The sequence below is a fragment of the Carcharhinus amblyrhynchos genome, chromosome 20, assembly GCF_965287045.1.
Source record: "Carcharhinus amblyrhynchos chromosome 20, sCarAmb.v2.hapA, whole genome shotgun sequence".
NCBI classification, from domain to species: domain Eukaryota; kingdom Metazoa; phylum Chordata; class Chondrichthyes; order Carcharhiniformes; family Carcharhinidae; genus Carcharhinus; species Carcharhinus amblyrhynchos.
In genome coordinates this window covers 37,118,140-37,133,418 of record NC_137343.1, presented here as the reverse complement: position 1 = coordinate 37,133,418, position 15,279 = coordinate 37,118,140, and the positions used below count along the sequence as shown (strand labels likewise).

At 42.4% G+C, this 15,279-nt stretch overlaps 1 protein-coding gene across 1 annotated transcript; it reads right to left on the bottom strand.

The window, feature by feature from the left end:
• Positions 1-941: 941 nt before the first annotated feature.
• Positions 942-11,884, bottom strand: pebp1 (phosphatidylethanolamine binding protein 1). The gene is made up of 4 exons (XM_080208419.1): positions 11,710-11,884; positions 10,570-10,679; positions 5,557-5,657; positions 942-1,306 (listed from the first exon to the last, which is right to left on the bottom strand). The coding sequence occupies exons 1-4, from the start codon at positions 11,842-11,844 to the stop codon at positions 1,089-1,091; spliced, it is 564 nt and encodes a 187-aa protein (XP_080064545.1). The 5' UTR covers positions 11,845-11,884; the 3' UTR covers positions 942-1,088.
• Positions 11,885-15,279: the final 3,395 nt, after the last annotated feature.

The following is a 15,279-nucleotide window of genomic DNA, read 5'->3' as shown; positions in this document are numbered from 1 at the left end:
CCAATAACCACTTGAAACTTCCTAAAGTGTCTGACTCCACTATCCCAGCAGGCAGTCTATTCCATACCCCAACCACACGCTGGGTGAAGAATCTACCTCAAACATCCCTCCTACATCTCCCATCATGAACCTTATATTTATGCCCCCTAGTAAACAGCTACATCCACCCGAGGAAATAATATCTGCATGTCCACTCTATCAATCCCTCTTCCTGATCAGTACTCCCAACTCACCTGACAAAGGACCAGCACTCCAAAAGCGAGTGGTGTTTACTCCCAAATAAACCTGTTGGACTTTAACCTGGTGTTGTGAGACTTCTGACTATGTTTACCCCAGTCCAAAGCTGGCATCTCCCCATTACAGATTCCAAAGTAACAGGTCTACATTAGTCAGCTCTAACAATTAAATATCAAACTTACTGTTTGTGCCATAAAGTTTAATTTTGAAGCGTCTACTTACAGGGGCACAATTGATATAAAGTCTCCCCTATTTCAATCAAGGGACATTGCTAGTTTAAATGGCTGAATCTAGCTTTCAGCAGTGTTTTACGATCTTGAAAACTTAGTTTGTGTTGGATGTAAATTGTACTTAAAAAATTCCAAAATCCTTTATTCCTTCTCGATCAATTTCAGATGAAGCGTCCTGGTGAAAGTTTCTGGGAACTCGATCTAGACATTTATAGCCTTTAGTGGTAATCTGTAGAACATTTAGAAATTAAAATAGCATACATTGTACAGGCTTTATTCTGTCAAAAAGTTATGAACATAACTTTGACAGGTAAATGTGCATCTTTCAAAACAAAAAAATTGCAACTATATCATCTTACTTTGACTAAATGCAACAGAAATATTACCATATTTTTCATGATTTAGATAATTTATTGCAAGTTTAAAATCAACCTGCCACCTACACTTTATTAAGTACAAGGAAAACACAAACTCAACATTTGAAACTGATATTTATTTATGGAAACAAAAGTCACTATGCATCATTGACATTAGTTTGATGGCTGAGCAGAGCCTGAAACAGTGTTGCTATGACATGCACACTTTTTTAAAGACAAATCATAGTTAGGATTTTACATCTTATTACTTTCCTGCTAACTGTTCATAGAGTTTGGGAACATAGTTATCCCATTCCGCCTGGTAGCACGTCCCTGCAACTGGCGCACCCAAGTTGTACTTCTTACGGAATGTTGCAGTATTGAATGTCCCACGCTTATCACCTGAACGGTTGGTCAACCGCTGTTCATCACATTTCAGTGGCTTGGATTGTTCATAAACCAGCCAGACATAGCGGTGAAGGCCTGTAATAAACAGTTTATTAAAATAAAGCAACATGGAGAAAGTGGCAACATAATTAACACCATCCACAAAGTTTCACTGAATCATCATGGAATGCTTTTCCATTCCTATCTGTGTTGCAATGGTTTACGTCAGCCCAAGGCACCTACATCTACTTAGCCAAAACCTTTTACCATTGGACTGATTGACGTGCTTTCCTAAAAATGCTACATTTGTAAGTGAAGCTGTGACTTTGGTGAGACCACATCTTGAATATTGCAAGCAGTTTTAGTTTCCCTACCTCAAAGGATTTATTTGCTCTGGGGGAGCACAGCAGAAGTTCCCAAGGCTGATACCTGGGTTGGCAGGACTGTCCTAAACTAGGAAATATGGCAGAGGAATAGTCATGATCATATTGAATGGCAGAGCAGGCTTAAAGAGCTGAATGGCCTATGTTTAACCGTCAATATAGAGATGAAGTGTTTAAAGCTTCCTCAAACTAGAAACAGCTGGTGCAGTAAACAATACTCATTAACATAGTGGCATTCAAATGGAGAACCAAATGGACTGCTGGACATTACAACAACATTTCTGGAGATGTAAGCATCACTGACAAGGCCCAGCAGTTGTTGTCCATCCTCAAATAATTAACTTTTGGTATTCTGGATGTCCTTCTGGTTTACAGATCTGTTTGCCAGAGTCACAAACCTCGAGTCACCATTTTGCACATCAATGCAGGACAGAAAAGCATGCAGAAAGAGGCAAATGTAATCAAAATTCAAAGTAGGCAACAGTGAACTTTCAGGACTGCCCAATTATCATTAATGCCTCCATAATGACAGAACAGGTCCCAGTGTAAAGAAATCTGCACTAAATTCTGTTACTAAACTTTAAGCCTGAAAAATCTCCAGCTCACTACATATTTTCTGTAAATAGACGTTGAATTGCTCTAAGACAAATACAACCCAGGCTAAAACATTGTTAGTTTACAGAATTAGGGTAGAGACATTCACAAAACAGCTTTTAGCAATTCCAAGAAAAATGCTAATAAACTTTAGGACTTAAAGAGTAACAGGTTTGCAGAAATAGTAAACCCATACAAAAAATGTTTTACTCATGGCTGCAAATGTTGACAATTACAGAAACTTAAAGCTTTACTGATCTTAAATACCACCTGGTATTTATAAATAACTCACTTAAAAAGAGAATGAAGATCACTTTGCCACTTAATTATTCACCCACAGTAAATTACTGGGCCTAATCAATAGGGAGCCATATTTGGTGAAATATAAGAAAAGGCTTTTATATTTCAGAATTGTCAAAACTATTCTCCAGTTTGTGGTAAAATGTTGTTCTAGACTAGAGACTTCAGGCATGGTAGCTTAGGCGATTGCTGGGTAAACCCCTAAGTTGGAATTTATGAGGGATTCCCCAGCACAATAGTGGGGTCCCCCTCCCATTCAGAATGGGTTAGGCCATTCAGCCTTCAAGCCTGTTCCACCATTCTCAAACTAGATCATGCTGATCAGGACAATTTGCAAACAAGTAACAGCTTTAATATTGAGAAAGGCAAAAGAAAAAACAGAACACTGGGTCAAAGGAGGAGTTATTAGGAGTGACAAAAAACTCGGGTGGAAAAGGGAATTCCAGAGCATGGTTTAGAAACAACTGAAAACATAGCCACCAATGGTAAGATGAAAGGAGAGGAAAGCACAGGAGGCCAGATTCAGAGGAAATGAGTTTTTGAATTGTGTAGGGTATAAGCTGGAGGCAATAAAGGAAGGTGAGGCAATGAACAGATTTAAAAGTACAAATGGGAATTTTAAATTGGAGGCATTGGGAGATAGGGAGCCAATGTAGATCAGCCAGAATAGCATGACTGGTGAGGAGGAATTGGTGCAAAAAAAAGGATTAGGGCAACAGAGATTTGGATGAGCAGAAGTTTACAGAGGGTGGCACACGGGAGGCACTTTCAGCAGCAGGGATAACCACTACTGATTCAGTACTAACTGCTGGACTCCAGCTGTTTCCAATAACTCAGTATTTCTAAATCCAAAATGGACATAGCAGAGAAAACTTCAATACCAGTGAAGATCCTGACTGTCCACCCCTTTACCGTGACTCAGTGTCCCTATAGAGAGAGCAGACAGTGTCTATTGGCACCATCAAGGCCTTCCATGCCTGGTGGGCATCACAAGGACCTCATCGACCCACTTAATCATGTTTTGATTTATTGTCTTAAATTTCATTTGTGACTTGCATTTTATGTCAGACAGTATCAATTTAGGGGCTGCCTCTTTAATTTGTCCCTCAGTTTTTGATTTATCCAAACTGGGAACACCAGTTAAGATGTCTCAATTTTCATTGGAGGTAAATATGTTGTAGCACTCAGAAATAGAGCCAGATCTGAATTCTGAAGTCCAGGCTAGAGATAGCAAACAGATAAACTGATAGCCAGCGTTCCTAATGCCAGCTGCTGCTAGTGACTGTGGATACTAGAATACTACAGTTTAGAATAAATTTTTCTGATCACAATGGACTTTAAAACAAAACATATAACCTTAACTGTTATGCTGACAGCAAATTTTAGCCCCAATGTTATTTTCACAAAAAAATTACAGAAACTTCAAGCAAGGAGTTAAATGTGTACATTCAAAAGTGAGAGTTTGATGTAAAAGGGCTCCCTATATGGGATAACCCCAATAAAACCAACCTACTCAAATTTAGACAATGGAACTATGAATTGAGACAAAAATCATGGCATTGTTTATTAACATTAAGTCCATTTCCTTGATTCTGTTTAATTGTTTATTCTTATTGAAAGCATCGATAATATCATCCAGTACTGCCAGATCAGGCTGGTCCACAGAAAATACTATCGGCTCCCACTTGCATCTGCTCAAAGTTTACAATTCCAGGATTACCCTGAAATACAAGCTGAAATATAAGAATATTTTCTTCTCTATTGCAAATCACCTTAACTCTGTCTCTCGCCCCTGACAATAAGTGCAAAGAGCTCACTGATTTCTTAGGGTAATTAAGACCATCTGATCAGCTGCCTCTGCCACATCCCTCCCTTGCATCAATTCACCAGGTCAAATGCTTCCCCCTGTTCTGGCTCTGAATTTGCATCTTTTTCCAGTTTTTTTTCCTTTCTCCCCTCATGCCCTCTGAGCTCATTGTGACCATGAGACCCATCCCCTTGTTCCCTCAATCCTATTCCCACAAAAATGCAGATCACCCAACCATTTGGTTCCAATGTTAACCAATGCTGTAAACATCTCTCTTCAGGTGTTATCTCTCTCTCCTTTAAATCTGCCATCACCCTCTCTCAAAAACAAACTTTAGCTCCATGATCCTTGCAAGCTACTGACCTAACTTCCCATTCCTCTCCAAAGTCCTTAAACATGTTGCCATCTCCCAAAATGAATTCCCATATTTCCCAGAACTTAATGTTTCATGCCAACAAACCCTGCTTAATCCCTTTCACCCCTTGCTGACGCACTTTAGCTCCTGGTCAATGCCTTGATTTTAAAATTCTCAACCTTGTTTTCAATTCCCTCCATCCCTTCTCTCCTCCCTATTTGTGTAATCCCCTGCAGCCCCATAAACCTCTGATATCTGAGCTCTTCTTGCTGTGACCTTAGAGCATGCCCCACTTTAACTGCTCACTAAACTAATTCCTTCCTCAGACCTCAATTTCATCCTTGAAGATCACTTTAATCTGCCTTTCTGATCATTAAAATCTTATTAGTGTCACAAGTGTACATTAACACTGCAATAATTACTGTAAAAATCCCCTAGTCACCATACTCTGGCACCTGTTTGGGTACATTAAGGGAGAATTTAGCATAGCCAATCTACCTAACCAGCACATCTGACCTTGTGGTTATGTGTCAAATTTTGCTTTATAATGCTCCAGTAAAGTTTCATGACAAAGGTGTTGCAAGTTATCACTTTACTCTCTAGTCAGAGAGAGCACAGTCAGAGATAGAATGAACTTTGCCCATTAAATCAGAGCTGGCTTTGAATCAAAGTTCCAAAGATGAAAAATGCAATGTGCCAAGACTGCCTCACCAGTTTTCAAATACCATGTGGTGTGTTTACTTAAATCAGAGTTTTTTTAAAAAGTGTCCAGGATGCATTGAAAACATATCTGAAATGTTTGAGAACCGTTTGATTGAAATATGCCACAAAAACTCAAAGCATCATAACTAAAATTAATGTGGATTATTAATCATATCTCATTTATATTGTTAAATTATAGACTCACCAGTTCCTTTAGGAGGACCTGAGCCAACATAGTCAGATTGAATCTCTCCGCTATCAATTTTATTTCCTTTCATGTTGATTACAATGAAGTGATGCCATTCCCTAATCAACAAAGAACAAGATTAATGATTGGACAATATACTATATTGGAGAATTTTGGTAATGTACTAAAACAAGAAATATTTAAAATTGAAGCAGAGTTAAAAACTATAAATGTAACTTTCAAGTGGTACAGTTCAGAGACTTGGACAATTAGTCAATGTAGTTGAGGAGAATACTGAGATGCAGTCTTTTAGACTAGACGGGATTGAGGTACATAAGGAGGAGGTGTTATCTATTTTCATACTTATGAATGGCTAAGTCCCCTGGGCTGGATGGGATTTATCCTAGGATTCTCTGGGAGGCTAGGGAGGAGATTGCAGAGCCTTTGGCTTTGATCTTCATGTCGTCATTGGTTACAGGTATAGTGCCAGAAGACTGGAGGATAACAAATGTTGTCCCCTTGTTCAAGAAGGGGAGTAGAGACCATCCTGGGAATTATAGATTAGTGAGCCTTACTTCTGTTGTGGGCAAAGTTTTGGAAAGAATTATAAGAGATGGGATTTATAATCATCTAGAGAGAAATAAATTGATTAGGGATAGTCAACACTGTTTTGTGAAGGGTAGGTTGTGCCTCACAAACCTTATTGAGTTCTTTGAAAAGGTGACCAAAGAGGTGGATAAGGGTAAGGCAGTTGACATGCTGTATATGGATTTTAGCAAAGCATTTGATAAGGTTGCCATGGTAGGCTACTGCAGAAAATGCAGATGCATGGGATTGAGGGTGATTTAGCAGTTTGGATCAGGAATTGGCTAGCTGATAGAAGATGGAGGGTGATGGTTGATGGGAAATATTCAACCTGGAGTTCAGTTACTAGTGGTGTGCCTCAGGGATCTGTTTTGGGGCCACTGCTGTTTGTCATTTTTATAAATGACCTAGATAAGGGTGTAGAATGATGGGTTAGTAAATTTACAGATGACACCAAAGTCGGAGGAGTTGTAGACAGCGAGGATGGATGTTACAGTTTGCAGAGGGACATAGATAAGCTGCAGAGCTGGGCTGAAAGGTGGCAAATGGAATTTAATGCAGAAAAGTGTGAGGTGATTCACTTTGGTAAGATTAACAGGAGTACAGAATATAGGGCTAGTAGAAGGACTCTTGGTAGTGTCGACGAGCAGAGAGATCTCGGTGTACATGTGCACAGATCCCTGAAAGTTGGCACCCAGGTTAAGGTTGTTAAGAAGGCGTACGCTGTGTTAGCTTTTATTGGAAGAGGGATTGAATTTCAGAGCCATGAGATCATGTTGCAACTGTACAAAAGTCTGGTGCAGCTGCACTTGGGAGTATTGCGTACAGTTCTGGTTGCCGCATTCTAAGAAAGATGTGGAAGCATTGGAAAGGGTGCAGAGGAGGTTTACCAGGATGTTGCCTGGTATGGTGGGAAGGTCTTATGTGGAAAGACTGAGGGACTTGAGGTTATTTTCGTTAGAGAGAAGGTTAAGAGGTGACCTAATTGAGGCATACATGATCAGAGGGTTGGATAGGGTGGACAGTGAGAGCCTTTTTCCTTGGATGGTGATGGCTAACACGAGGGGACGTGGCTTTAAATTGAGGGGTGGTAATCATAGGATGGATGTCAGAGGTAGGTTCTTTATTCAGAGGGTGGTAAGGGCGTGGAATGCCCTGCCTGCAGCAGTTGTGGACTCGCCAACTTTAAGGGCGTTCAAATGGTCAGTGGATAGGCATATGGATAACACTGGAATAGTTTAGGTTAGAGGGTCATTAGATTCGTTCCACTGGTCGGTGCAACATCAAGGGCCGAAGGGCCTATACTGCGCTGTAATGTTCTATTAGTGGGCTGAAGGTGAACAGGGTTGTGCAATCAGGTTCCTAAAATGATTCCATTCTTCAAATACTAGGTGTGATGTTGGAGTTGATGTAAATCAAATGCAATTTTGCAGCAGCAATGAAGAACACATTTTCAATAAATTATTCAATTCAAGATCTATAACCATTGTGCAGAGTTCCCTGATGGAAATATGAAAGCAGCCTTTCATGTTTCTGCACAAGGGACAATTAAATCGCTAAAACTGGGATGGGGAGGAGCACTTCAGGCCAGCTCTATCTCTAAATCAAAACCCCAAATGCAGCAATAGGCAAACGGGATGCCCAAAGCATTCCACTGCTACTTTACAAGTATTAAAACTCTACTTCAACAGAACACTGTAGAAAGTTAACAGCTTGTACAATATGTTTCTAGTAAGCATTTGCATTTTTGTTTTCCTTATATTTGAAAGCCTTACAACATGCAACCTGCAGTTTATAAAAATTAACTGTGCAGCAAAAAGCTTGAGAAAAGTAGTTATATAATTAAAATAAAAAAATCCACTCCATTAAAAGAATTTTATTATAGATAATTAATTAAATACAAGAGTAAAGCCTTAGGAACATTGTAACCTATCAACATATGTACATAAGAATAAGGAGCAGTAGGCCACTCATCCTCTCAAGCAAGCTCCACCATTCAATAAGATCATGGCTGATCTGACCATAACCTCAAATCTGCTTCCCACCTACCACTGATAAGGGGGAGTGATAAGTTATTTTCTATCCACCTCTGCCTTAAAAATATTCAAAGACTGCTTCCACCACTTAAGGGAAGAGTTCCAAAGACTCTGAATTCAGAGAAAACATTTCACTTCATGAAAGTGTCATTCAGGTTTACATCTTAGAAACAGGCTCTTTGGCCCAACTTGTGCATGCCGTCCTTTCTTTTTTAAAGCCCCTATGCTAATCCCAATTGCCTGCATTTGGCCTATATCCCTGTACACCCATTGTACCCATATAACTATCTAAATGCTTTTTAAAAGATAAAATGGTACCCGCCTCTACTACTACCACTGGCAGCTCGTTCCAGACGCTCTCCACCCTCTGAAAAAATTGCCCCCTCTGGACACTTTTGTATCTCTCCCCTCTCAACTTAAACCTATGCCCTCTAGTTTTAGACTCCCCTACCTTTGGAAAAAGATAATGACTATCTACCTTGTCTACGCCTCTCATTTATAGACCTCGACAAGATCACCTTTCAGCCTCCCAGGCAACCTCTTATTTTTAAACAGTGACCTCTTCACTAGATTCTTCCACAAGAGGGAACATCCTTTCCAGATCCACCCTATCAAAACCCCTCAGGATCTTATACATTTCAATCAAGTTGTCTCTTACCCTTCTACACTCCAGTGAATACAAGCCCAGCCTGTCAAACCTTTCCTCAGGACAACCCACCCATTCCAGGTATCAGTCTAATAGACTTCTGAACTGCTTCCAATGCATTTATAGGAGATGTACACCTTAAGCTTTCTACTGGGGGAAGGGGGTGTGGGAAACAGGAGTTGCAACCATTTCAAATTGATCTGAAGTTGACTCCAGTACTCTAAGCATTAAATTCTTTGCATGCTAAATAACAATTTATAATGATTGCAGCCACAAGTCCTTGGGTCAGCAAATTCATAACCATCTAGAATAGCAATAACACTACAAATCTACAACAGATTGAAGGTTAAGTTCTCTTTTGGTCTTCCCCTTAACAATGAGAAAAATTGAAAACATTATATTGCTACAATATTTTAAAATCTAATATATCAAAAGTTTAAATATGTACAGAATCTAAGAACATCCAAGATAAGCGGTAAAGCTCCAACCTTGCTGGGAAGACCAGCTGGCTCACGATTTGTTCTTGGTTATAAAAAGGGACATGCGAAACAAGGATACATGTTTAAGATTTGATGTTCATCAAAAGTTGATACGTATTTTTGATAGCATTGGTGATTTTCCATCCCCCATATGCTCCCTGCTATTTGGGTGACCCGACATCCCCCTCCCTGTGGGGAAAGCTAGATTAATGGACATTATTGAGTCTGAAAACTGTAACATTGATATTAAACTATGTAAATACAATCACTGTACAGTGAGGTGCAACCTATATAAACACAATGTTACATTCAAGTGCTGGCTCAGTCATTTTAATAAAGAGCCAGAATATGCTCAAAAGCCATTCCAAACCACAACTCATTTCTCTCCCATTCCCACCATCTAATAATACATTTTGTTGCACAGATCCAGTAAGATTTCAATTTCTCTGCAGAAAATTTTCACAAGTGGAAACACAATGTAAAATTCAACAACTCATTTGAGGAATTTCAGGTACAGTTAATACGACAAATGGAAAAAAATTCAATCAAGGTTTCCCCAAAATATGGAGGTACCAAAAGGTATAGAAAAGGTTAACCCTAGGACTTTCAACTGTACGACAAAGGGGTTTAGAAATAAAGTGGTTAAAAGCAAAATACAGCAGATGCTGGAATCTAAAAACAAACAGAAAATGCTGGAAAATCTTAGCCGGTCTTTTTGTGAAGAGAGAATAGATACAACATTTCAAGTCTTTTACAAAGGGCTCAAAATGTTGACTCTGTTCTCATGCCTCAGATGCTGTCAGACTTGCTGAGAGATTTTCCAGCATTTTCTGTTTCAGTTAAAATTAAGTTCAAGACTGATGTCAGGAAGCACATTTACATACAGGTCGAATACTGGAGATTGAAACCCAGATCATTCACATCCAAATTAGTTACTGCAATAGGGATGACAGTCAATGGATTGTACATTTTAATGGAAGAATGAGCTGGATGAAGCAGTTGTCCAGATTAGGATTTATCTTTGAGGTGAAATTTAAAGCACATTGTTCGAGCAGAATATGTATACTCTACTGTACCCAAAAAAACATCTGCCTGCTGGAATGCATCCTTAATTCAATCCATAAGCAAAAACCACATTTTCAAATTTGACATCTTTGGGAATTTAACATACAAGTAGTGAACCTTCTTTTCATTGTCAATTAAGATGGATTGTTAAAACATTCCACCCCCAGCCCTTTCATTATAGGCAAGAATAACAATCAAGAATATCCTTTTCAATACCCACCTAAACTTTGGTGACTTCCTACTTGGAGCATCTGGATCAGTTAGAATCAGAGTATAAAGCTTGTCTGGATCACATCCAGGCCAATTAATGCTGACTGGGCGGTTCTGCACCTGCAAGTACAAATTTAGTGTTTTTTTTAATAAACCTTATTTGTATTACAAAATATTTAAGAATTAAAAACAGGCAATACGTTCAAATGAACAAACCAAAACTGGTAAAATCTGCCTTCTGCACTGCTGTGTTCAGTAAAAATGTTCACTGCCCGCAGCCAGGTCTGTCTGCAGAGAAGTGTGTCGACAAAATCTCTGGCGCTCTGTTCAGTCTGCAGTAATTCGAAAGTGCTTTTAAGGACAGCCTTGGAAGAAGGCAGGTGACACAGATCTCCGAAACAATCAGGAGTCTGGGGAAGTAAATTGCATTCAATTTAACTGCGAAGACAGAACTCGGGCTCAAGCCAAGTTAAAAGGAAAACATCTGAGCCCCACACAAAGGAGTGGGCCAACACATGGGATGGACTTACAGACAGTATTGTGAAAAGTAAAATCCCCTGCAATGGTGGAATGCCCTGTGTGGGTGGGTGAAAGCGCGGGGGACAATAACTGCAAACATCCTGATCTTGTGGGAGGACCTGAGGATGGCATTTGGTCAGCACTAAACCAGTCCAGACTGTGCTGGTGCCATGGGCATTTAAAAGGCTGCAACCTAATTCGCTCAAAAATTAAAGTGGGATGGAGCAAATGTCCAGAGGAATTGTGCCCCACCCCTTGCCTTTCATCATAATATAAAAACAATAATTTATCCCACAAGCAGCATGTTGCTAAATGTAGGCAGAACTGAACATCAGCCAAGGTCAAGGAAAGACCATTCTTTCTGAATTATTACATTTCCCGAGGGGGTTTGTTAATATGTAATCACCAAGTGTGAAGTTCGCGGAGAGAGGGGGAATTATCCAGAAGAAGCAGCAACATAACGGCAGCTCGTCCTGAAGCCAGTCACAGAGATAAGGATTGTTTTCCAGTGTTTATACTGCACCCAGCAGCCCCCAGTGTGTGAGGGACTGACCCCACCCCCATTTCCAGAAGCTTCACTGACTTCGTTCCCACTCAACCCTTCAGCACACGCTCCATCTTCACTCTGTACCTGGGTGGGGGTCAGCACCTTGCCCAGTTCGTCTATCTCCACCGCGCCATAGCTAACTTGGAGGGGGTGCGCCGGCTTCTCCTCCACCTCAGTGAGAGCCAGACCCCCGGACCACCCGCTCAGCTCCACCGGCATCGCGCTCCGCTGCTGCTGACACTGCTACTGCGCCTGCGCCGCTGCTGCTGATACTGACACCGTTGCTGCTACTGCGCCTGCGCCGCATTGCTGCAGATGCTGACACCGTTACTGCTACTGCGCCTGCGCCGCACTGCTGCAAATGCTGATACCGTTACTGCTATTGCGCTGGCGCCGCGCTGCTGCTGATACTGCTACTGCGCCTGCGCTATGCTGCTGCCGACACTGCGCCTGCGCCGCGCTGCAGTCGGATCCCCGCCCCGTTCCGGAGAGCGCGCGTCTGTGCTCCGCTCTCAATTCCTATTGGCTGCTTTCAGTTGCCCCATTCTTATTGGCTACTTTTTTGATACGATTTTTGATTTGACTTATTATTGTCACATGTGTTAGTATACAGTGAAAAGTAATGTTTCTTCCACACCTGCAAGGAAAGCATACCATTCATAGAGTACATAGGGGAGCAGGGAAGGAGAGTGTGCAGAATATGGTGTTACAGTCACCGGTAGGGTGTAGGGAAAGATTAACTCAATGTACGGTTGGAGCATTCAAAAAATCTAACAGCAACAGGGAAGAAGCTGTTCGTGACTCGGTTGGTAAGTGACCTTAGACTCTTGTTGTCTATTCCGATGCCAGAAGGTGGAAGAGAGAATGCCCAGGGTACATGGGGTCCTTGATTATGCTGGCTGCTTTTCCGAGGCAGTGGGAAGTGTAGACAGTGTGAATGGATGGGAGGCTGGTAGTGTGGTGGCTACATTCCTAGCCCTCTGTAATTTCTTGTGGTCTCTCACAGAACAGGAGCCATACCAAGCTGTGATACAATCAGAAATAATGCTTTCTATGCTGTACCTGTAGAAGTTGGTGAGACATGCAGCAGACATGCCAAATTTCCTTAGTCTCCTGAGAAAGTAGAGGCGTTGGTAAACTTTCTTAATTATAATGCCCACATGGAGGGACCAGGGCAGGTTGTTGGTGATCTGGGCACCTAAAAACTTGAAGCTCTGAACCTTGAGGGCAGCACAGTGGCGCAGTAGTTAGCATTGTTGCCTCACAGTGCCAGGGACCTGGGTTCGATTCTCAGCTTAGGTCACTATATGGAGCTTGCACTTTCTCTCTGTGTCTGCGTGGGTTTCCTCTGGGTGCTCCGTTTCCCTCTTACAGTCGGAAAGATATGTTGGTTAGGTGCATTGGCCATGCTAAATTCTTCCTTAGTGTACCTGAAGAGGTGCCGGAGTGTGGCAAGTAGGAGATTTTCACAGTAACTTCATTGTAGAGTGAATGTAAGCCTACTTGTGACTAATAAATAAACTTTTGGTAGGATAAGGCGTGTTTCCAGAAATCCATATGGGGAGCACTGTGCAGTCTTCAAACAAGGCAGTGTGAATGCATCTAATCTGGCAGTGTTAGCTCTGTGTATGTGTTCTCTGATAGCAGTAGTGTTAGTAATGTGCCTGCCTGTGGCAGTGACTGGATTAAAACACATTGCTGAGACCCAGAATTACTGGACTGCGTGCAGCATCAAATTACACATTCCAGGGAAACTGCTGAGTGGCCTGACCTCCAAAGGGATCAATCTAAAATCAGATCCAATCTATTTACAATGCAGCCATAAATAAGGAAAAGTGTTCCCCTGCCAGTCAGTGATCAGAGATGATACTGGCTGAAGGGTAGTGTCAGCTTAACAGCCTGCCCCAGTGCGAGCAGCGTTTCAGAGAGGGTTCTGAAGTACCAATAAAAGAAAGTTTCCATTTTGGTACTAAATTTTGCTGTAGACAGAAATAGCTGCAAATTCTCAGTGGGTCAGGCTGTATCACTGTGGAGCTGATGTCTCTGGTTGCTGACTCCTTGTCAGAACTGGGAAATATTACCAATGTAACAGGTTGTTGGCCAAGCACAGAGGCAAGGAAAGGGACATAGTAGGAAAGAATAATAGGTGCATGATAGGGTGGAAGGAAGGAGAGACTAAGGTCGGGATTCTCCCCAAACAAACTTGAGTGTCCAACAGGTGGGGAGATGGGAGATTTTCCCGCCCATCTTTTGGGCGTACTTACTTTCATGAATCTCAGGCATTCTTGCTCCACAGACTGCCTCAGGGGGATTCACACCGGTAAGTAGGGGGCATGGCCTCATCTCACTGGAGAGGCCAGAATTATGTGCTGAGCAGGCTGCCACCACGATCTGTCAGTGGGGAGATCAGCACATGCACAGTAGCCTTCCCGTCGCCAGCTTCCTTCTCCCAGTCGCTGGTCCCTTCTCCTGATCACCAGCTTCCCAACTCCCCCCATCACAACCCAATTGCCGGCCTACTTGACCAACCCCCTGCCCCCCCAACCTGATTGCCAGCCTAATACCCCTCTCCCCCTTTTGGCCAGCTTCAAACACTAGCCCCATGGTGAGCCTGACTGCACTCCATTCCCCCTCCCCACCCACTCACGGCTAGCCTCGATCTTACCCCTCATCGGCAACCTGGGATTCTTCCCCACGTGTGCAACCCTATCTCCTCCCACTATGCGCAGCGCCGATCCCCTCCTCCCTCCCTCTCACACTGATTCCATTGCAGTGGGTCCCCTCCAACACCGCCACCAATCAACCCTCTAGTAGGGTCTGCCCCCCCCCCCCCCCCCCCCCCTTGGCCTCAACCCCTTGGCGCTGCCCAGTGCCCGGTGAGCAGTGTCAGGGTCCTAAATGGCACACCCCTGCCCTCAACCTCCGAGGGAGGCCTCAATGGCCTCTGTCCCCACCAGTGGGGTAATCACGCCTGGTCCCCAGTTTTAATCCCCGCCAGTGGTAACCTGTCCTGGCAGGAGGGGGAGACACTAGCGAGCCCAGAAACTACTGTCCTGGACTCGCTAATCATATTGAAATTGAAATTTCATTATAGTAAACAGCCTTGTGCCGATTTCCAGCGTGAGGTGGATCGTGTTCAAAAACATGGCCTGGGAGACTCAGTACCAGCCAGACGCTGATGTCTCCTGGCCTGGTGCACTACTCACATAGTGCAGCGGACCAGCAGAATTGCCCTCTAAGTAACAGAAGGGACAACGGTGTAAGGCACAAGGGGATGGTCATGACACAAGTATGGAAATGAAAGGTGAGCCTAGAGGAGTTTAACATGGCAACAACTGAACAATTACCAGAAACAAGATAGAAGATCTGAAATAATTGCACTCAATGTCGAATTTGGATGAGTGTCCAATTGAATCATGGGCTTTATTCTCTGAGCTTTGCTTGAACTTCCATTAGAACAATCTTGGAGGCCAGTACAGGGAGGTCAGCGTGAGAGTGGGGTGGACAGGGGAGCAGGAGCTCAGAAATCACACTAGCAAGCTAAATTGAGGTGTAGAGAAAAGCAATCATTCATTCAGTGCAGGGGAGATTGCATCGTGAGCAGCAAATACAATTTACTAAATTGAAAGAAGTGCAGATATATCAATGTTATAC